The sequence below is a fragment of the Typopeltis vanoorti genome, chromosome 12 (genome assembly GCF_054136105.1).
Source record: "Typopeltis vanoorti isolate ZY-2024b chromosome 12, IOZ_Tvanoo_1.0, whole genome shotgun sequence".
Taxonomy (NCBI): Eukaryota; Metazoa; Arthropoda; class Arachnida; order Uropygi; family Thelyphonidae; genus Typopeltis; species Typopeltis vanoorti.
Window position 1 is genome coordinate 117112187 of NC_143560.1, and position 24164 is coordinate 117136350.

Here is a 24164-nt window from a genome sequence, read left to right on the forward strand (position 1 = left end):
ACATAGACAAAGTTGTTCTGATTCAGCTATAGTGTCTGCTGCAGCTATTAGCATTTAGTATATTTCATTTCACTTTAAAGAGTTAATCATTTGCAATATGTAATGGGAAACATGACAAAAATAAAATCAAAAGCTCAAACAAAGCATGATTAAATAGTGAAAAATATGCTTAACAGAAGCAAGTCAAATACATTGAAATGTCAAACAGGCACCTTTATTGGTCTATTTCTGAACAAGAAGATGCATATTTTTCCATATGCATCACAGTTTGAATGATTACTGGAAATATTCTGCAAGTGAAAATACTCGTGAGATATTACACTATATAGTTCTTGTTCACCATGCAATGCAACATAGCACTAGTTAATTATTTCTCATTCTTCTGACTTTTTTAAATTCTTTGTGATGCTCATTTTAAACAAATCTCAAAACAGATGTGTACTAAAAGGAAAAAAACAGAATACCACATTTTTTTTTTTAATGTATGAAATCCATGATCTATATCACGAGATGGTAGAAAATGCTTGATATTTTTCATAAGAAAAGTTAAATGTTTGTCACTGCTACTCATTGACAAATGCTAACTCTTACAGTATATTGCACTTAATTAACCTTCATGTAAACAAAAGTCCTGTAATAGTAATATAATATTTCTTATAACATTGTATGATATGTTTTTTTTTTTTTTTTTTTTTTTTTTTTTTTTTAACAAATTAAGAGATTTTGATAAAAATATAGAAATAAATTTCACCAAGTTAAGGCTATTGAAAAGCTAAGAAATGGAAGAAAATAGTATCAAATGAATTAGATCTTTGGATAGGATTTCATTTTTCTGCTTTTAGCTCTTTCAAAATCAATTTTAAATGAGCTAAATAGTTTCTTGCAGTTATTTCAGGAACAGTTATAAGCACTAAGAGAAGATGGAGTTTGAGATGAAAGCCTGTTATCAGGTATGCTTGACTTCCCTAAGGAATATCTGAACACTGTTGCTGATCAAATCCATCCTGCAATAACTTCTGTAGTCAGCAGGTGACAGCTGTTTCATGGACAACAATGCCACTGTCCATCATGCAAAAATTGTTCAGCAGTGGTTCAGCAAACATTATAGTGACTTCCACCATCTTTCTTGGCCACCACAAAGCCTAGATATGAACTCCACTGAAAATGTATGGGATATGTTAGAAAACCAGATCCAGGAGCAAAGTTGTCTTCTGTCAAATCTGAGCCAGTTAAAAGGACTCTCTGGTGAATGCCTGGTATGTTCTAAAGATAGATACAATCTAACACCATGTGGAATCTATACCAAACCACATAGTTGTTGTAATTTAGGCTAAAGTAGGTCCAACATGGCATGAAATATAAGCATCTAATTAAGTGGCTGGTATGTGTATGAATCCTAAGCAAAGGTAGCTTTTCCAAAGCTGCAGCAGATAGCACCAGAAAAGTTTTAAACTCTTTCAACATCTTACAAGTCAGTCTGCAAGTATATCAGTGATCCTATCATTGGTGCCTTTAATGGAAGAAGCTGTCAATGAACTGAGATTATAATACTTAACCATTACACCTTGGCAAGTACTGAAATTGTTGATATCCACTGAATATGGGATTTACAACCTACACTCATGTAATAGCCAATAAAATCTGTATTGACACACACTAATAATCTGACAAAATATTGTTAGAGCCAAAGCAAGTAAAGGTAACATTACCCTTATATGAATCACACAGAATATGACAACAAACTGTAAAATCTTCTACAAGATCATTCTACATAAAATTATGGATCAAGATCTTACTAATACACAAAAGAATAAAGTTCTCAAAAATTACTGAAGAAAGTCATATCTTCATACAGAGGATTTGTTAATGAGTTTAAACTTTTTGTGTAAAGTCTGGAGCACCAAAGATCCACAAACCTAATGCTCTTCCCCTAACTATACCTAACTGTGCGTGTGTGGGGGGAAGGGGGGGGACCACTACTTGTACACTTGCCTATGTACAAACTTGTTAAAAGCTGACAAAATCACTTGGCCCAAACCACAGGAAACTTTCTTATTTTTAAAAAAATTCCATTCACTTTAAAAATATATTAAAAATTAAACATACCCTAAGAAGTTCAGACATGATGATTAGCTTTGATATACTCCACTAATGAAACCCTTGCATTATATCCCCCAACAGATATTTGAATTATTCACATTTACAGTAATTTTGATTATTTTGCATGTAAAAGAAAATATATACAAACAACTAAATGGAACAGAAATGGGTTCCACATACATAGGAAGGTACTTACATAAGCAATGACACCATCACTCTTCCCAACAGTATAGCACTCTCAAAACAATTAATCACAAAGTCAGGGAAATTTGTTCAAACGACATCCTTAAAACTAAGCTCAGGGAGTTTCCAATGGCTAGTCTGTGTAAAATACATAAAATTATACATGCATCCCCCTCCATCCCAACTACAACCAACACATAGGATCACAGCAAAACTATTCCCATCCCATATATTAAGGACACACCACAAAAGATAGCAGAAGTTCTCTTGAAATATTATCTTCATTCCACTTTTTACATCACTCATGCTGCTAGCTACCTTCACCTGCTATCCTAAAGATCAACTTCATTCTGGAGTGTATAAAGTTCTTTGTGCCAACAGTTTGGTCTAATTTGGACAGACTGGTAAATCAATTAACATCTGCTTGAAGAACAAAAATTACATTAACGATCATCATTATGGTCGGTACTCAGTAGAAGGCCATGCTCTAGATATTCCTTCACATGAGATTAAACGGAAGACATCGATTTTACACAGAAGTTGCTATGCACCCAACAGACTATTTTTAGAATCAGCATCTGCAATGAAGCCCCCCACTCTACAACTTGCACAAGAACAGTTGCATTAATTTACGGAAAATTTAAGAGACAGTCATGAGACCAGATAGTTTAACTTCTCCAAATTAATTTTACAGTTAACTGGTCATTAGAGAGCACCTTATTAGTTCTATGTCATTTACAAATTGAACTGAATTGACTGTTTCTGATGTTTTAGTGTATACCCAAATATAACCAAGCAAAGTTTAAGGGATTAAACAAGGATATAATTTCTTTAGAAAAAGCAACTGACACAATGAAAAAGGAAAAGTTGGTCCTTGTTGGGGATATAATAGCAGAGTAGGAAATGATTGTGAGACATACAAAAATATTTTGGGAAAATTGGGAGAAAAGAGAAAAGCTAATAATAATGGCAAATACCTCTTGGATTTCTGCTCAGGACATGGACTGGTTATTACTAACACCATTTTCCAACATAAAAATGTGCACAAATTCACATGGAGAGAAGAGGCTAAGAATAAGAAAAGTCTCATTGACTATGTTATTGTTGATAGTGATGTTTTCTCCCTGGTGCAGGACACCAGAGTGTACAGAGGATTTGAAATTGGAAGTGATCACTATTTAGTCTTGAGCAGGATAAAATTGAATTTCATATTGAAAAGAATAACATGTAAGAAAGTTTTAAAGCGAATAAAAGTTGAGCAGCTCTCAGATGTGAACTGTAGACTAAAATACACAAAGATTATTGAAGAAAAAATGAAAGAGTTTCAGAACAGGAATCAAACCTTGGAGATTCAGTGGCAAACTCTGAAGAAAACATTGATTGATTCTGCCAGAGAGGCATGTGGTGAGGTTGTCTGTAAGGATAAAAAAATCAGAACTCCCTCGTGGACACAGGAAGTTAAAGAGGCAGTGAAGGAAAAGAAGAAAGCATACCAAAAGTTCTTGTCAAATAAGTCAGCTTGTGCTCTTAGAGAATATAGAGACAAATGCAAGAATGCTAAACACTGTGTAAAACTAGCTAAACAAAAGTCATGGGAGGACTTTGGCAAGAATATAGAAAATAAATATCAAGAAGGTGGCAAAATATTCTGGAGGTTGTTGAAGAAGCTTAAGAATGGAGGAAAGAGTGCTGTAAAAGGAATTAGAGATGATAAAGATGACATGAAAACAGGAGAAAAAGATATCCTTGGAGTATGGAGTAATTACTTTGAAAAACTGCTAAATCAAACAAGCAGTGATGACAGCACAGTGATAAAAAACACTGACCAGGCATGCAGTCAGGATTACATATCCATACTTGAAGTAGAAAAAAGCCATCAAAGACTTGAAATGTGGAAAGGCAGCAGGAGTAGATGATATTCGACCAGAAATGCCGAAGTATGGTGGTATAAGAGTCTTACAGTGGCTGCACTTCATAGTTCAGAAAGCCTGGACAGAGGGACGAATTCCCGATGATTGGAGTAGAGCTCTCATAGTACCCATATATAAAAAGGGAAATAAAACTGAATGTGAGAATTACAGAGGTATTTCCCTACTGAGTGTTCCTGGCAAGATCTATGCAAGTATACTTGAGAAACGGTTGAGAAGAATTGTGGAAGAAAAGCTTGGTGAAGAACAAGCTGGATTCAGGCCAAATAGAGGCTGTCAGGATCAGATCTTCACTTTACGACAAATAGTCGAGAAAGCATGGGAATATAACAAAGATCTGTATTTAAGTTTTGTCGATTTGGAAAAGGCATATGACAAGGTGCCAAGAGAGAAGCTATTCAATACTCTTAAGTTATATGGTGTCAATGGGGCATTATATCAAGCAATACTTAGTCTTTATTTGAGTTGTAAGTCAGCAGTTAGAATTGAAGGAAGTACAGGAAGATGGTTTAATGTTAAATCTGGTGTGAGAAAAGGATGTACATTATCCCCTCTGTTATTCATTATATATATGGATCACATTATGAAGGAATGTGGTATTAAACCTGACATCAAAATTGGAGATGTTGATGTCAGCTCTTTACTTTATGCGGATGATGTTATACTTCTAAATAAATCCGCTACAAGTCTGCAAGATTCTCTGACTAAATTGAATAGCTGTTGTAATAGATATGGTATGAAGGTCAGCATTAAAAAGACAAAGACAATGAATATAGGCAGAATCACTGAAAATGTCAACTGCGTTGTGAATGTAGAACCTGTGGAACAAGTAAAACATTTCAGCTACTTAGGCACAATTTTTACTGAAGATGGTAAATTAAATATGGAAATAGACAACAGAATCAACAAAGCTGATATGGCAGGAGGTCAATTGAATAAATTCATATGGAATAAGAAAGAAATTAGTCAAAACACTAAATTAGCTGTATACAAGACAGTGTTCAAACCAGTTTTAACTTATGGATCTGAGAGCTGGGTCAGAAGTAAAACACTTGACCAAAGACTAGAGACCGCAGATATGAGAGTCCTGAGAAAGATTAGAGGCATGAACAGATGGCATCAATGGCAATATCATATTAAAAATGAGGATATTAGGAAAGAACTTGACATTGCCAGCATCCAGGAATGCATTAGCAGAGCTAATCTCAGGTGGTATGGCCACTTAAATAGAATGGGAGAGGAAAGATTAGCAAAACAAGTGTTCTCTGCCAGGTTGGCAGCAAAACGACCCAGAGGAAGACCAAGATATAGGTGGATTGATACAGTACAAAGTGCCTTAGACGATAGAAATATAAGATCTGATAATGTTGGAGTCTTGACAAGTAACAGACTGATTTGGAGGAAAATTGTAGATAGGAAGTTAGTAATGATGTAATTTTTTCATGTAGTACTGTCATATCCTGTACACCCCTTGAGGGTACATGGCAGGAATTTGATGATGATGATGATGATAATTTCTTGTCAAATATATATTTAATGATTTAAATATATAGATTACCAATTTAGTCAAGATACTGTGGATTGTGCAATAAATTATACTGTACCTAACCTAACCTATAAACTCTAGTTACGCATGAATATATGCATATAGATAAAGGACTCCATTTTGAAAAATGATCAGGAGTGGCTTGGTTTGCAAAAAATAACTAATGTTACTTTGTACATACAGGTATCCCTTGATATATGCGGTTAATTAATCCTCGATGGACACCGCATATATCAAAAATGCATTATTCAATGTTAAGATTTAATGGCAATAATTATAATAAATCCCAAAATATAAAAATTTAAACATCATTTATTTTTTAAGGTGACATGTACATATTTGTTACATAAAAACCTATCTCATCATCAATATTCTGCCATGTACTCTCAAAGGGTGTACAGGATATGATAGTACTACATGAAAATTTACATCATTACTAACTTCCCATCTACAATTTTCCACCAAATAAGTCTGTTACTTGTCAAGACTCCAACATTATCAGATCTTATATTTCTATAGTCTAAGGCACTTTGTACTGTATCAATCCACCTATATCTTGGTCTTCCTCTAGGTCCTTTTTCCTGCCAACCTGGCAAAGAACACTTGTTTTGCTAATCTTTCCTCGCCCATTCTCTTTAAGTGACCATAAAACCTGAGATTAGCTCTGCTAACGCATTCCTGGATGCTGACAATGTCAAGTTCTTTCCTAATATCCTCGTGTTTAATGATATTGCCATTGATGCCATCTGTTCACGCCTATAATCTTTCTCAGGACTCTCACATCTGTGGTCTCTAGTCTTTGGTCAAGTGTTTTATTTCTGACGCAGTTCTCAGATCCGTAAGTTAAAACTGGTTTGAACACTGTCTTGTATATTGCTAATTTAGTGTTCCGACTAATTTCTCTTATTCCATATGAATTTATTCAATTGACTTCCTACCATACCAGCTTTGTTGATTCTGTTGTCTATTTCCATATTTAATTTACCATCTTCACTAAAAATCGTGCCTTAGTAGCTGAAATGTTTTACTTGTTCAACAGGTTCTCCATTCACAACACAGCTGACATTTTCAATGATTCTGCCTATTTTCATTGTCTTTGTCTTTTTATTGCTGACCTTCATACCATATCTATTACAACAGTTATTCAATTTAGTCAGAGAATCTCGCAGACTTGTAGCAGATTTATTTAGAAGTATAACATCATCTGCATAAAGCAAAGAGCTGACATTAACATCTCCAATTTTGATATCATGTTTAATACCACTTTCTTTCATAATGTGATCCATATAGATAATGAATAACAGAGGGGATAATGTACATACTTGTCTGACACCAGATTTAACATTAAACCATCTTCCTGTACTTCCTTCAATTCTAACTGCTGACTCACAACTCAAATATAGACTAAGTATTGCTTGATATAATGCCCCATTGACACCATATAACTGCAGCGTATTGAATAGCTTCTCTCTTGGCACCTTGTCATATGCCTTTTCCAAATTGACAAAACTTAAATACAGATCTTTGTTATATTCCCCTGATGTCTCCACTATTTGTCGTAAAGTGAAGATCTGATCCTGACAGCCTCTGTTTGACCAGAATCCAGCTTATTCTTCTCCCAGCTTTTCTTTCACAATTCTTCTCAACAGTTTCTAAGTATACTTGCATATATCCTACCAGGAACACTCAGTAGGGATATACCTCTGTAATTCTTACATTCAGTTTTATTTCCCTTTTTTATATATGGGTAGTATGAGAGCTCTACTCCATACATCAGGAATTCGTCCCTCTGTCCAGGCATTCTAAAATGCAGTGCAGCCAGCGTAAGACTTCTATACCACCATACTTCAGCATTTCTGATCGAATATCATCTACTCCTGATGCCTTTCACATTTCAAGCCTTTGATGGCTTTTTCTATTTTAAGTATGGATATGTATTCCTGACTGCATGCCTATTGAGTGTTTTTTTTTTTTTATCACTGTGCTGTCATCACTGCTTGTTTCATTTAGCAGTTTTTCAAAGTAATTACTCCATACTTCAAGGATATCTTTTTTCTCCTGTTTTCATGTCACCTTTATCATCTCTAACTCCTTTTACAGCACTCTTTCCTGCATTCCTAAGCTTTTTTTTTTCAACAACCTCCAGAATATTTTGCCACCTTCTTGATATTTATTTTCTATGTTCTTTCCAAAGTCCTCCAGTGACTTTTGTTTAGCTAGTTTTACACAGTTTAGTTTTCTTACATTTGTCTCTGTATTCTCTAAGAGCACAAGCTGACTTATTTGACAGGAACTTTTGATATGCTTTCTTCTTTTCCTTCACTGCCTCTTTAACTTCCTGTGTCCACCATGGAGTTCTAATTTTTCTATCCTTGCAGACAACTTCACCACATGCCTCTCTGGCTGAATCAATGATTGTTTTCTTCAAGGCTTGGTTCCTGTTCTCGAACTCTTTCATTTTTTCTTCAATAATCTTTGTGTATTTTAGTCTACAGTTCACATCTGAGAGCTGCTCAACTTTTATTCGCTTTAAAACTTTCTTACATGTTATTCTTTTCAATATGAATTTCAATTTTATCCTGCTCAAGACTAAATAGTGATCACTTCCAATTTCAAATCCTCTATACACTCTGGTGTCCTGCATTGAGAAAACATCACTATCAACAATAACATAGTCAATGAGACTTTTCTTATTCCTTGCCTCTTCTCTCCACGTGAATTTGTGCACATTTTTATGTTGGAAAATGGTGTTAGTAATAACCAGTCCATGTCCTGAGCAGAAATCCAAGAGGTATTTGCCATTATTATTAGCTTTTCTCTTTTCTCCCAATTTTCCCAAAATATTTTTGTATGTCTAACAATCATTTCCTACTCTGCTATTATATCCCCAACAAGGACCAACTTTTCCTTTTTCATTGTGTCAGTTGCTTTTTCTAAAGCCTCAAAAAATTCCTCCACATCTACCTTAGTAGAACCTTCTGTGGGACCATAGGCACAAATAATTGTCAAATTATTGTCCAGTTCCCCATTCTCATATTTGCCCACATTACTCTACTTGAGACTGCCTGCCATTCAAGAAGATTAGCCTCGTATTTTGTGTTGAATACTATGGCTACTCCTTTTCCTTGATTGTCATTGCCCAAATATAACATTTTGTAATTATTGCTCAGAAAGATCTCACCAGTTTTTGTCTTTTTTTGTTTCAGTCATCCCTATTATGTCGATCTGGTACTTATCTAATTCCTCAGCTAGCTCCATTTCTTTGCTATTCAGGCTTATGTTGATAGTACCAATCTTTAATTCTGGTGATGTTGAGTTGGGGTGTGTTTTCAGATTTGTTCCAGTAGCTGACTTTTCGCTGATCACCCTGGTTCCCTGGCGAAAACAACGGGGCCTTCTTTAACCAGGCGACGCCCCAGCCAGCATGAAATTTTGTCATGTTGTACCATCATTTTGTATTTTGGTTTAACCAATAAGAATACAATTTGGTCGGCTAAATCCCAAATATCCAGCCCATCCTCGTTCGTTCAGTATCCAGGTAGATATCCAACAGGATGCACCACGAGAAGGTGAGGATTGTACATTAGGTCAGTAGTCCTGGTCGGTTCTCCGCATTCCTTTAAAGGCTATGTAGAGATGTCCTCTCAGTTATACAGCTTTGACCCTTAAGCACCACTTATCTTAATATGTATATTTTATAAAAAAAACTTATCTAATGTAAATTGAACAGTGGCAGCTCTTTACCCCTCCTCCATGATTTTGCGATAATTAATTTATTTATCTAAACAGTGACTAACGTTCATGCTTCTCTCTACATTTGGATCTATCTCTAGTATAAGTTCTTTTGCCTTCTCAATTGTCCTAAACAATTCTTCAAGTTCTTTGATAGTGATTTCTTTAGATACATCTTCCATTTCTTCGGTTTCTTTTTCTTCTTCCTCTTCATATGCCTGTTGATGTTCAATTCCAAGAAGATTTATTACTTAGGTCTTTCGAATGCGATTCCAATAACTCCCGAATCGACATTCTCAAAGTTGAGAGCAATTCCAATCAAAAGAATATTATCGATAACTTTGTTGACGGGATTAATAGAACTACCAAAATTATTTTGCAGATTCAGGCAAAAAATTTTTCCAGACTGCTCTCACTTCTTCCCAAGACTCCTGAATGTTTATAACTGCTTGTTTAATATCTTATTTTTTTTCTACAATTCCTCTAGAGTGATTGGATCGTCTCCAGTTGTAGCTTGAATTGTCTGGCAAAAGTTCTTCTAATATAGTAAGCCTTGAATGCAGAAATGACTCCTGAGTCCATAGGCTGTATCGTATCAAAGATGTTGTATTTGGTGGTAAAAATACAACCTGCACATTACTATTTAAATCATTAAGTGAGGTGGGATGTCCAGGGGCATTATCCAATATTAAATGAACCTTGAAAGCTAATTTATTTTCATTGCAGTATTTTTTAATTGCGGGACAAAAACACGAAGTGAACCATTCTTCAAACAACCGTTTGGTAAGCCATGCCTTTTTATTTGATTCCCATATTACTGGAAGGGATTGTTTGTTACAGCATTTAAATGCGCTTGGGTTCATTGTTCGATAAATTAGCATTGGCTTTAATTTGAAATCACCTTCGGCATTACCTCCAAGTAAAAGTGTTAAGCGATCTTTGGATGCTTTATAGCCAGCTGTGGTTCGTTCTTTTCTTGCTAAAAATGTTTCTGTTGGCATTTTCTTCCAAAACAGGCCAGTTTTGTCTACATTGAATATTTGATGATCGTCGTACCCATTTTCTTCGATTATTTTCTTTAATTCAGCTGGATATTTGGCTGCAACATCTTTAGCAGCACTTGCTGCTTCGCCTGTTAATTTTACATTTTTCATTCCGGATGAGATTTGAAATTTTCTAACCAGCTTGCAGAAAATTTTGCAGTAACATCTTGATATTTGTTTTCTTTAAATGTAGAAAAAAGGCTTAAAGCTTTGCGCCTAAGATTATTGCTGTCGATGGGAATACACTTCTGATTACAATCTTCTAGCCAAAGAAATAGTAAATCTTCCATTTTGATCATTAATGGGCTCTATTCCTAGTACACTGTGTATTCAAAGATGCAGATGCCACTTTGCCTTGTTCGTGGTACTCAGTCGCTTTATTTAAACTAGCTCGTATAGTTGATTCATCAAAGCCTAGAGCTCTCCTGATGTTTGCTTTGCTTTCTCCATTATCAAACCTTTTAATAATGTCAATTTCAGTATCCAAAGTAATAAGTTTTCGTTTATTACTCTCTTTTGAGGCTATGGTTACGAAGGATAATGCTTTACATAATTTGAAAATTATGTGATATGCGGATAGGCCATAAGCATATACTGTAATACATATGCATATACATCTGTACGCACCACACCCTGCTGATAAATTGAAGCACTGAGACCGAGAGTGAGTTACTAACTTTGGTTGATCGGTTTCATTGACCAAGTCTAACGCTTTGCTTATTTTCAAACTTTTTGGGCCGCACTAATCAAATTTTATACCCACAATAATTTTTTGTGCACTAATCAAAACTGCATATATCAAGGGATACCATGATAATTAAATAACTTAAGGAATTCACAACGTATACTGGAATATAAATTAAAATAAACTTTAATATATACTTCCTATATTTCGGCAACGTCACATTGCCATCTTTATGGGAACATAAGACTAAGACACGTGCACGCAAACAGCAAATGAGGTCGAAGAGAGAAAAACTACTGTTTTTTCTAAAGTCCTGATGTGCCTCCCCTAGCAAGCTATATTAGGTATTCTTGGTCACTGGGCTGAAGTTCTCATGAAGTACGTCTCCCAAATTTGGGGCAGTCTCATGCATCCAAGTTTGTTGAGGTTTGGCATGTTTTTCAGGGCTGAGGCTGATTCTATGAATAATCTTTCAAATTTAAACTTGCTGCAGTGTATTACTGTGGCTTTCTTCCAACGTATTCTGTGGCGTGTATCCAGAGAATGGTCTGCAAGCCCTGAGTGGCTGTACTGGTGAAATCGGATGCAGTCTTTGTGTTCTGAAATTCTGATATTCGCTGTCCTGCCGGTTTGGCCAAAGCAGGGCAGCTTACAGCTGCAAGGGACCTGGTATACACCAGTAGGTAGGTCTAGGGGAAGTGGTTGGTCTTTTGTGGAGTGGATAAGGAATGCCAATTTTTTATATGGTCTGTAACATGAGGTCAGGTCATATTTTTTTAGGATTTTGGTTATTTTTTCAGAGGTGCCCTGGATGTAGGGAATGGTGATGGGTTTAGAGTAATCTTTACTGTGAAGGGGGGAGGGGATTATGGTTTACTGGTTTTAGTATTTTTTGGGGGTTGTAGCCATTGGCTGAGAAAGTGTTAAGGATGTTATTTAGTTCAGTGGTTAGGGCATTGTCATTTGAACAGATTAGTTTAGCCCTGTTTTATAGTGTCTTAATGACTCCATATTGTTGTGGGGGGGGGGGGGGGTGAATAATGATGCAAGTATCAAGGGATACCTGTATCATTATCCAAATATGTAAAAACGGGCCCATCCACCCAAACAGGAAGATACATATTACAATGTGAAGCAAGCTAATGCCAGACTTGTGACACATGCAGAACATAGCTAGGCATGAATGTCTTAAAGTGTAGTGAATTTTGGTAAAGAGAAATTGAAGAGAGTAATTGGGTTAACTGCTAAGTTGAGTCAGATTTTTAAGCTCTTGAAGGCACCATCTCAAATGAGGAATGTAAAGAAAGAATGGATGTCATTCTTTCTTGACATAAACATATCTTTCTTAACAGAAATATCTAGAATATTTCTTGTATAATGGCACCTGTAGAGTATCCATAACTATAGAAAATGTTTTGTAAATATTTCCTCTTACATATTGTAGGATGTCATCAGTAAAAGCAGCAAACAACAAGGAACTGAATAAAGAAACAGTACTCAATGTATACACACAATCACATGTTCATGAATTAAAACTACTGGGCTGAAAAATAATTAAAATTAGTTAATAATGATATATATAAAAGAGATTACAAATTTATTTAATACAATTGAGGATAATAATTTTCCACACTTTTGGAATAGTGAGGCAGTCATTACAATTGAGGTTAATTCGATAAAGTAGGGCATCAGCACTTTCTTTGTATATATATGTTCATATTTATATATGGATCTATGCAACAGCATGATGTTTACCTATTGGATCATGTAGTTAGTGTTGTCAGTTCCGTGTTGTGCCAGGCCAGATTTGTGAGGTTTGATAAGCTGAATGTTGTTGTTGTGTCCTGAATAGTCGGAAATTGAAAATGAAAGTTTAATTTATTCAGGAACAACTACCTCTAATCGTAGGTAGACAAATGTGTTTTGGCATGAAAATTGAAATGTACATTATAACTTTAAGGCAAAACTGAAGAAATGTTTGGTTTAAGAAATGTGAGACTTAACCAGTTTGGTATAGAGTCAGATAAAGGGATTTATTTAAGGTTATTATTTAATTCGAGTATCCCATTCTATGTATTGTGCGAAAGCAAGTTGAGTGTAAGCTATAGTCCAAAGGTCACACTTTAGCTGTCCAGTACAACATATGGCCTAAGGGAAGGAGAATTTATAAGGAGAGCGAAGCTAGAATGCTTTCTCGGAAGAACGCCACGTGCAAGTGAATGAGTGCCGCACGGCAAATAACGTAGCTAATCGCGAGAGACTCCGAGAAAGAGAGGGAAAATATAAGGGTCAAGCTCCCCCCACACGAGGCGTTTTTTTTTTTTTTTTTTTTTGGTTCCTGGGCTCGTGGACGTTGGCTCTCCGTCTCAGCCAATGGGATGATTCCGGGTCGGCCGTAGAAGTCATGAAAGGCTTATCGAGGTTCGCGAGGCAAGGCTAGCTATCTCTTCATAACAGAATAGCTAAGCGGTACTGTGTGACCGACGATACAGATGTGTTCCTGTGGTTCCAGAGAAAGACCAGAGCAGCACATCGCCTTATCGTCCCGGAGATCCTGATCGTGCTGCTATCATATATGACCCGAAGAACGGTTAGTCCACAACGGTGCCTTGATGTCAAGACAAGGCTGAAGACAGAACAGAAAGTCATTCCAAGGGATGGTAACATAGAATGTTAAAGTATCCGATTTCAAATTAAAGATATGAGAGACTTTATAGGTTAATTTGTGAATGGACAAGTTATAGAGAACTTTAGTGATTATCCCATTTGGCAGTAACCTGTCCCTGTTTGAAGAATGTTTCCCTAGAAGGGATCTGTATGTGAAATAACTTTGATATATTGTGAGATATGATTAGTGACCCTAGAGTGATTGATGATAAGATAATTTAAGCTGGAAATTTGTATGTTTATAGAATCTCTATGGTCCAAGTTATGATTTATGTATTATAGTGTTAGTTGGTATCAGAATTTTGCTAGGAAGGTGATTAAGTTAATCATGTACCATATACTTTTCATGTATATCTTTTAAGCCTTAATAAATATGTTTTATAATCATTTGCCTGAATCCAGCCAATTTTATGAATTCAAATAGACACACATAAAATTACTATCGAACCTAGCGGGAGGGACATATGAATATAGTTTGATCTTTCAGGCCATGACTTCATGTAAAACAAAGAGAAGTGAGATTAGTTAGTTTAAGGTTTGAAATTTTATTACTGTGTATTATTCTGAGATAGCCACCTTGGATAAGAGTCTTATCTATCCTCTATATTGGCTGGCACAGCAAAAAATAAATTCGTCAATATTTAACAGGCGGACTGTCTCAGAGGACATAAATTTATAGCCTTGTCCCATACTTAGACAAAGCCCTATTGCATGAAAGGATTACACATGACAAAATTTGGGAATGGCCTGAATCACAGTTTGTTTAAGAAAAGGAGAGTGGTAGCTGATTTATTTAACTTATTGGAAAACTATTATAGAAGCTGGAAAGGAAATAACTGTATGGGAAAGTGTAGAAAACTGATAAAAAACAATAATAATAACGATAGAAATATATATAAAGAAGAAGAACGAACGATAACAATTGGCGCAGGTGATAGGACTCGTTTGAGTAAGGCTTAGGTAAGAAGGATAGATTTAAGTAAACAACTATATTAAATCATATAGAAACATCGATATAAATATAGACATAGATATAACAATGTTGTCTTCATGTTCAGTGATGCATTTATTTATAAATCATCCTGTTTGTTCATAGTACGACAAGTTGCACTTGTTATATGCCATCATTAGTGATAGTTTGTCTTTTAGAGAAGGTAGCAGGTTATGAATTTGGTTGATGGATGAGGTAGCAGTGAGTTGATATATTTCATAATTTTTTCCAGACATTCAGAGATGCCTTTGATATATGATATGAGTCCTGTGGGCTTCTTGTCTGGGTTGCTGTATAGTTGAGTGGTTAATGATTTTTGTGAGTTATTCTTTGATTATATCAATTTAGTAAGGCTGTTTCTTTGACAATTTCCAGTTCTTGTTTTAGAGATGCTTCACAACAAATCTTGTGTGCTCTTGATGCTAAGAATTTTTTAATGCCATATTTTTGAGTTGAATGGTGGGTTGATATATTATTATTAAGAGAGACCGCCAGGGAGTCAGAGACTCATAGAGGGAAGCCACATACTACACACACACCAACTATCACTTATTCTTGAATTCATTCACACTGCTTGCACTCACAACATCCAAAGGCAATCCATTCCAACCACGCACCACCCTCTGAGAGAAAAATCTAGCCCTCACGCCCTTCTTGGCAGTCTTCATTCTCAGCTTCCAAGGATGCCCTCTCATCCTTTCCTCACCTCCATAAACTGAAAGTTGATTTTCAGTAGACATATTTCTACTGAAAATATTGTCTTCTTTATTTATTCCCAGCATAAATAAGATAGAAATGGATCCTTCTTATTTATGCTGGATGTGTGCATCTAGAAAGGAAATACATTTTGATGATTCTTTTTCTAGTGTGAACTTAATGAGGATGTAGGTTGTTGATTTTTTTTGTAGAAATGAGTGGAGTTCTGGTTCTGTGCGACTCAAACTGCAAAGATGTACCGCAACCAAATTTTTATTTTTGAGCAAGAGAGAAAATTTTCTCTTCTAGTTCCTCAAGATAAAAGTTGGCTAGGTTATGTGATAAGAATGATCCCATCACAGTTCCTTTCTCTTGTTTATATATCTTATCTTTCCATATGAAGCAACCAGATATAATTGTAAATTTGAATAAATCCACTATGTTTAATAGAAATTTTTGGGTTAGAAATTCTATTGTCTCTTTGTGAGGGATATTTGTGAAGAGAAAGGCAATGTCAAAGCTTACTAGCATGTCTGTAACTCCAGTTTGTCTTTAAATTTTGTAAGAAATTCTATGGAATTTTTTTATCAAAGAAGCTAAGTGGTCAATGAGGGGCAGAGGCAATAATCTTGATATTTTATATTAGGACTGCCAGTAGAATCCACAATAGGTCTAAGTGGGTCTTGTATGGTATATTCTAAGCCTTTTGATGGTTCTTGATCCATGGATGTTATTTTATCCAATAACTTGAGTTTTTTTGAGTTAATATTTGGTAGGATCAGTATTAAGCTGGGAGTATATATTGCAATCAGAAAGAAGTAATTTCATTTTTCAATTGTATGACTTGGCATTTAAGACTGAAGCCCTACTTCATCAACCTAACCTCAATCATAACTGCCTCACTATTCCAAAAGTGTCAAAAATCGTTGACCTCAATTATATTAAATTAATTTGTAATCTCTTTATATATTATTTTTGACTAATTTTAATTATTTTCAACTCAATAGTTTTAATCCATGAATACATGACTGTATATATACATACAGAGAGAGAGAGAGAGATTCCAATTTAACACATGCACTCTTCTGTTTCTTTATTCAACTTCGTAAAACATTCTGATGATGTCTTACGATACATAAGATGAACTATTTACATAATAAATTTGTTTTTACTGGGATGTTACATGATATTCTATAGTTATCATAGAATAGTAGAAGCAAATATAAGAACTTTGGATGATTTTGTGTGAAGTTTATTGCACTGTAGTGCAGAAGAGTATATTTTTCAAACAGCAAAATGGCAGACCGAATTTGCAGTTTTTGTTCACATAAATATTTCCCACACTTTTGGAATACTGAGGAAGTTATGAGGTTAGGTCGATGAAGTAGGGCTTCAGTCTTAAATGCCAAATCATACTCGGACCAAATAACAGAAATCCTCACAGGAATGAAGACTTTCATCCCCTATTCCACTCCAAATTCTTAGCTACCATCCAAGCCTTGGTTCTCAAAAAAGTGTACCAATGCTTCTGCTTACCACAATTGGCTCGAGACCAAAAGTCCAGTTTCTCTGTCTGCCTATACTGCAGTTTGCAACAGTTGCAAAAAAAATTATCAAGTCCAAGTCAGAATATGAAGGAGTCACATGCTCCAAACTCACCTCCTGCCCAAATGGCAGTCACTCCTTCTGGTCCCTTGCCAAGGCCATTGGACACAACTTCTGCCCATCCAGGTTTCCACCATTCTCACATCCTAATGGTACTGTAGTCACCTCACCAAAAGACAACGGCAACTTACTTGCATCACTCTTCTTTCAATTCCTGCATTGATGACCTGGGCAAAGTTCCCTCCACTCCCATGGCTTTCTTCATATTTCCCACAGTCTGCAAACAAAAAGAAATTCAAAGAATCCTTAATAACCTGAACACAAACAAAGCATCTGGTCTTGATGTTATCCCACCTATCGTGTTAAAAAACTATGCCCTAGAACTAATACCTATCCTGTATCACCTATTCAAAATGGTCAACAAATGAACTACTGTCCAACTGCTATCACTTCTACTTCTGTTTTCTCAAAAATTATGAAGATCATCAGCACCAACTTTTGAACCACCTAGAGACATATCAACTAATCAGTGCCACAGTATGGATTCTGCCACTTGCAATCTACAGCTGACCTTCTTGCTTTCACCACCCACCTATAGACTCAGATTATGGAGAAATTTGGATAAACTCACATGGTTGCCATTAACATCTCAAAGGCATTTGACTGGGTTTGGCAAAGGGGCCTACTCACCAAGCTGCCATTCTCACTCAGGTAACTGGATCACCAACTTTCTCAATGGTCACTCACTATGTATCATGGTGGATGGCTTACTCTCCTCAGACTTCCCCTGCTTGCTACCAATGCAAGAGTGCCCCAGGTTTTTTTTTTTTTTTTTTTCCCCATCCACTCTCTTTCTCTTGTATATAAATGACCTACTCTTACAAATTTCCAATCCTATCAATGGTTTTGCTGACCACAATACACTCCATTCCTCCTTATCATTTAACAAACCTCTTAATGCTCAAGTATTAGAATCCTCAAGATCTACCACAACCAGGGTAGATCCTGAGGACCTGAACTCAGATCTCGTAGCTATATCTCAGCGAGATAAGGCTAACCTTGTAAACTTCAATGCCACCAAAACTGCTACTAGTTAATCTGCTAATGGCTCAAAAACAGCCGTAAAGGGATTAACGGCGGAGGGAGGTACGGCATGATAAAAGGCAGAATACTGATGAAATTTTGATGCATGAAAAAATCAAGGGTAGTCTTGGCTATTTCATCCACCTCAGCTGGTTGAGAGGTTAAGGGAGCAGAAAGCTTAAGTGTCATTTGTTGATATGTCAATTCCCAAGTTTGGACCTTACTAAATAAGATTTATTTTTGAGCAGTACAACCATAATCACAACTATCTTCTATAAAGTAAAGAATGTTTATGGAAAGGTCCTTACCTCTAGCTCCGCCACCTGAGAGAACAGGAACCCAAAGTGGCTGGTGGGAATTCTGCAAGTAATTCATTATTCTTTCTCGCATTTGATCATAAACAGTCAAATAAAGAACAGCTGATGGAACAGCCATGAAGCTGGGGGGAGAGGAAATCAAAAACAATTTCAGATAACAAATACAGCAATAATGCAAAAAAAACATTACTTTACATTTAAAGAATTATATATTTAGCAATGGGGTCATATGCTCATTTAGATTGGGTGTGCTGTTGTGTGGCTTAGACACCTGTGCTACAAAATTCACGTCAATTAGACCATACGATTGCATTTTAATTCATCTATAAAAGTTTTAAAGTGCATAGTGCATCAGCACTCATCTTAATTGGTCTAATGCAATTAATTATAGGATAATAACTTTAAATTTTTTAATTTATCAATTAATATCATTTTCAGCATGGAAAGCATAAAGGTGAAATAAACAATAGCCATGCTTCGTGTGCACTGTATATGTGAGAAGCATAGAGGGTTTATGCTTCGTGGCAAGATTAGATTATCATTGGCAAATACTAGAGTGAGATACTGATAACTTGAATTTTGATACAACTTTTAAATACAGCTGTATACCATATTTACTTGAACATAACTCACACTTTTTTCCCCCAAAATTAAAAAATTGTGGTGTGGGGATTTTCAGAAACTAAAGTTTTTTTCAAGAAAAAAATTTAATTGATGTTTATAAATTCTCAGTATTCATTATAATTAATTGCTCACATTTATAAAATGAATGCATTTAAATTTTAATTATGAACGTTATTTACGCAATCGGCTCCTCACCTTCGTTATGCAATACATTGAAACTTTAAAGCAAGCCAACAATTGCTGAGCTGAAATGCTGGTTCTCTTCAATTGAATTCCAAAATATCTGAAACTGCCATAACATTCACTATCTATTTCTTAAAGTTTCAAACATTTTTTTTGTGTGCGAGGTATATGCAACTTTTTAATTTCTTTTTTTGTCAAGTAAAAATAAGGGTGCAAGATATAAGTCAGGGTGAGTTATATTTGAGTTGATAATACCCACAGTAATAGTGAAAAGTAATCATTTGGGAAATTATTTTTCTGGATTGAACCAAAGATAGGCTGAAATGACTTGTTTTACTTAATTATGCACAAATCCATTCAAATATAATCATACAGTCTGCTTAAGCTCTGGAAGAAAATAGGACATTCAGTAGACTGTCGACACTGTTTCCCATTGTAAATATGGGCAAAAAAGTTATAAATTATTTATTTATAAATTACATATGAAAAACTTATCTACATTAGTGTCCTAAAACATCGGTTCAAACTTCACACACAAAACAGATGAAACTCAGAAAACAAACACAGTAACTCATGACAAATGACATGAGTTACTGTGTTTGTTTTTTTGGATTGCTTCACACAATAATCAATCACAGCCGCTAATGACTTTTGGATGCTATTATCTCAGTGTGCACACCCTGTCTCACCTACTGGGCCATTTAAAACCATTGGACACTAAAAATTTAACATACTGTTCAAAGGTGTCAGTGTTTGTGACTGCATACACCTAGGCTATTAACACAAATGTGATGCAATGTTTATGCGTTGAAAAGTGTCCTCTTCATGAAGCATTAATATATTGCGTGTAATTTTAGGAACCACCGAAAGCCAGGAAACAACCAGTAAAGTCTTTAACAGGAATAAATGAAAAAATATAATACCAGTGATATTGCTGTTTGATAGGGGTGCACCGCATACCCGGAATATTCGTTCCTGATACTTATCTATCACTAATCTTATTCTGAAGCTCTATGATTGCCCAGTCTCTTGAAATTAATTTATAACTAAAAATTAAGCTTTTAACAGCCAGTTTTGTAGACCTTGACTGCCAATTGGCAGAGGGGAGGGGGAACATGACAAAAATAGCAAAGGTACTTCTAAGTTATGCAGCCTAGCTTTATTTTGCATTTTATATCAAATCTCTTCATGATGACAGCAAATTTCTTTCTTCCAACTGAATAAAATCAACAACACGTTTTTATATTATGTTATATGCTATAACATTTAAAGCCAATGAAGGATTAATATCCTTCGTAATAAACTACCAAACCTGCTGCATCAAAAGATGGCAAAAACATAATTAATCAGATTTATATTTCATAACATATAAAGTTTCTACATACAAGTTTCTCTATTTAGTCCAAAATAAGTAAAGAAATGGTCACATTCATAAAATAACAGATTTTGATGACATTCTTTATAGTAACATGATTATTTCAATTTCTCCAGTTGCACCATAGATAAATATCCCAGATAATTGTGTTACATTCATTGTCACATAGATTAGTGAGTTTTGGATTTATTATATCACTCGCAAGTCTCATCATTCTCATTTCAGAAATTCTCTTCTATAATCTCTTGGTCACCTACCAGGTCTCAATGCTATACATCAGTGCTGGTCTTACTACCCCTTCGTAGACCTTTCCTTTTAACTTTCTAGACACTTTTGAATCACAAGCTACCAGAAACATTTTTCCAGTTTATCTGCCCATACGAACCTAGATACTTGCAGCATGTCTGTATATGCTGTAATGTTATACTCCATGCTGCTTCACTATAAGACGTGTACTCTATCTTATTTATACTGATCCTCAAACCACTATCTTCCAAAGCTTTCCTCCGTTCAAATATTTCTTCTGCTTCATTTACAGCCATTAGAAAGATAATGATATTATTAAAAGATGATGTGAAGAAAAATAATCTTGAGTATCAAATTTCAAATATCCATAAAGCAATGCAATACAAAACTATATAAACTTAACTTGTAAATGATGTCAACTTACAGGGTTGGTGGTAAACCACTCCAGAGTGAACTAAGCCCTTCAGATCTTGCTATTTTGACAAAAGCATCCTGTTAATATTAATATGTTAACAATTAAAACAACATTAAATAACATGCAATGTAAATAAGACAATTCTTTAAATGATAAGGAGAATAATCCACAATCTTAAACCTTGTGACATCTGCACTTCCGGCACGTTGCAGATATGGTTTAAGATTTTGGAAGTTTATTTTCCACTTGGTTAGACTATAATAAATTTAGTTTAATCCTTTATCCAAGTGCAGGCAAACAAAGTTTGCACCTGAAGTATATTCAGGACTGAGGCAACTTGTAGTAAAGGTGGACCAAGCTCTCATCACTCCTTGTCTCAGCATTTCCCATAATGCCAAGCACATTCCCTTGCAAACATGCTTAATGCCATGCATTAAGGGAGGGCCACTACCCAGACCTAGAGACAAGCGCTTGGTCCACCTTTACTACAAGTTGCCTCAGTCCTGAAGATACTTCAGGTGCAAACTTTGTTTGCAACATCTTTCTCTAAATCCAGAGTAATTTATAATAAGGTGGCACACCTTTTGGCAACTCGTATAAGTAAATATGACCTCTCCATTGCTTCTGCCTTAGTATCACCACTTCTGGGTCTGGCTCCTGCTGACGAGATCTCAATAAAGGTTGAAACCGGTCTAGGTAGTGACCCTCCCTTAATGCACGGCATTAAGCATATCCACAAGGGGATGCGCTTTGCATTATGGGAGATGCTGAGACAAGGAGTGATGAGAGCTTGGTCCACCTTTACTACGAGTTGCCTCAGTCCTGAAGGTGCAAACTTTGTTTGCCTACACTTGGATAAAGGATTAAACTAAATTTATTATGGTTTAAGATTACTGAATGCTACGTGATATTTTTAATAACTACTATTATTGAAAAAGAGTAACCTAAGTAATAGTAAATATATGGAATTGAATCAACATTTACCATCTCAACATAAGCAATTACAAAAACATCAAATTGAAGAATATGAAATTTTCTGCTTTCTTTATGATCATTAATTTTGATTAATACTCATAAACATTAGTGTAGCATTAATTAAGTGTATTCACGAATGAATTGGTCATCTGCTAATAGTTTAAAAGCATAAAATGTGCGGCATCCTCTACTGAAAAGAGATTTTGCAGTGTTGTGGGAGGGGGGGATAGAGGTTAAAAGAGATTTTTTTTTTTTTAATTCTGATATGGATATGCACCATACTAATTAAGTTTTATCATGCATTTATTTTGTTGTTTTACTACATTAAGTTGCTTTTCCATTCATTTACCCTCCCCTGTAGTTTAAGATACCGAAATTATCCTTTCAAGACGCACCGTGTTAAAAAATGACATTATTACACAATGCTTTTTTTTTTTAAATTTCTCCACTTCATGTTATAAAACCTCCCTAATGAGCCATAAACTGCATAAAAATATGGATAAATGCTGGTTTTAATATCTCAGTTTGATGATACAAAATAAAATATGGTGTGCATAAAATAATGCATATTAATAACAGACATTCTTTAACAGTTAGTAGAAACTACATCTTCTGAGCATTAAGCTTCTTTTCAAAGGGAATCTAGCATAAAAAGATTTCTAATGGATTTTCTAATAAAGGCAAGTTTAGCTGATCATACGCAGAAATGGCAGGGTTTTTCTTTCCATAAACTCTTTTGCAGGATGACAACAAATTTCACTGCATTTCAAAATAGAAACCAACCAAAGAATATACACTGCTTGGAAAAAAAATCAACAGACACCCACGTGGGCAATTTTGCCATGTAACAAGTCATGTTTGTAGCCTGGTATAAATTGGAGGAATATCATTCTCCCAAGTCATTGCAACTGCGTCTAGGTGAAATAGCTGTGAGAAGAGAACTAATGGAATTTGAAAGATGAGTTGTGATAGGATGCCATGTTGAAATCTCAGGTCAACAATCATTGATATCATACTGAGATGGAAACGCAGGGATAATCTGTAAAAACCACCATTTGTTTGCCAACATGTTGAATGCAGACTTCAGGCATCGACTTGAACATAAATCTGCACAAAAACATTCAGAAAGGCTTGCAACATAGGTTTCCAGGTAGGACTACAATATGCAAGTCCCACATTACCCAAACCAACATGCAGTATTGTCTTCAGTGATGCAAAGAGCATGTACAGTGAGACTTGAAAGCTTGGAAAGATGTGTTATGGAGCAAAGCAATGCACAACATCCTCTACTGAGCATATGGATGAGTGTGTGTGTGTGTGTGTGTGTGTGTGTGTGTGTGTGTGTGTGTGTGTGTGTGTGTGTGTGTGTGTGTGTGTGGCAGATGTCCAGTGAACATCTCTTACCAGAGTGCATAATCCCAACTATGAAATTAGGCAATGGCATGGTCATTTTCCCTGGGTTGGCCCCATACCTCTGTATGTGGTGCCATGAACACTGAATCGGAGAGGTATCTGAACATTCTGGATAATGCAACACTTCCTACTTTGCGGAATTTCTACGAAACCGACCATTGTCTCTTTTAGCAAGCTAATGCACCATGTCACAAGGCTGCTGCTGTAACTGCATAAATTGTGGAGATGAATGTGAACCATGCTTGACCATCCTCTATAGAGCCCTGCTCTCAACCCTACTAAACATCTGTGGGATGAACTGGAGCATCGGGTGAGATCAAAGTGCATCCACATCCCATAACAATCTAGGACCTCATT

General features: G+C 35.6%; 1 protein-coding gene across 1 annotated transcript in view; it reads right to left on the minus strand.

Annotated features, from left to right (window-relative positions):
- The window catches only part of LOC150101165 (mitochondrial glutathione transporter SLC25A40-like), a 101697-nt gene that overhangs the window by 55218 nt on the left and 22315 nt on the right, over positions 1–24164 (minus strand). The window contains exons 3-4 of the mRNA XM_090401799.1: positions 21429–21496; positions 18568–18698 (exon numbers count right to left, since the gene is read on the minus strand). Coding sequence (XP_090257925.1) covers positions 18568–18698; positions 21429–21496 — 199 coding nt within the window. The remainder of the gene's footprint in view (positions 1–18567; positions 18699–21428; positions 21497–24164) is intronic.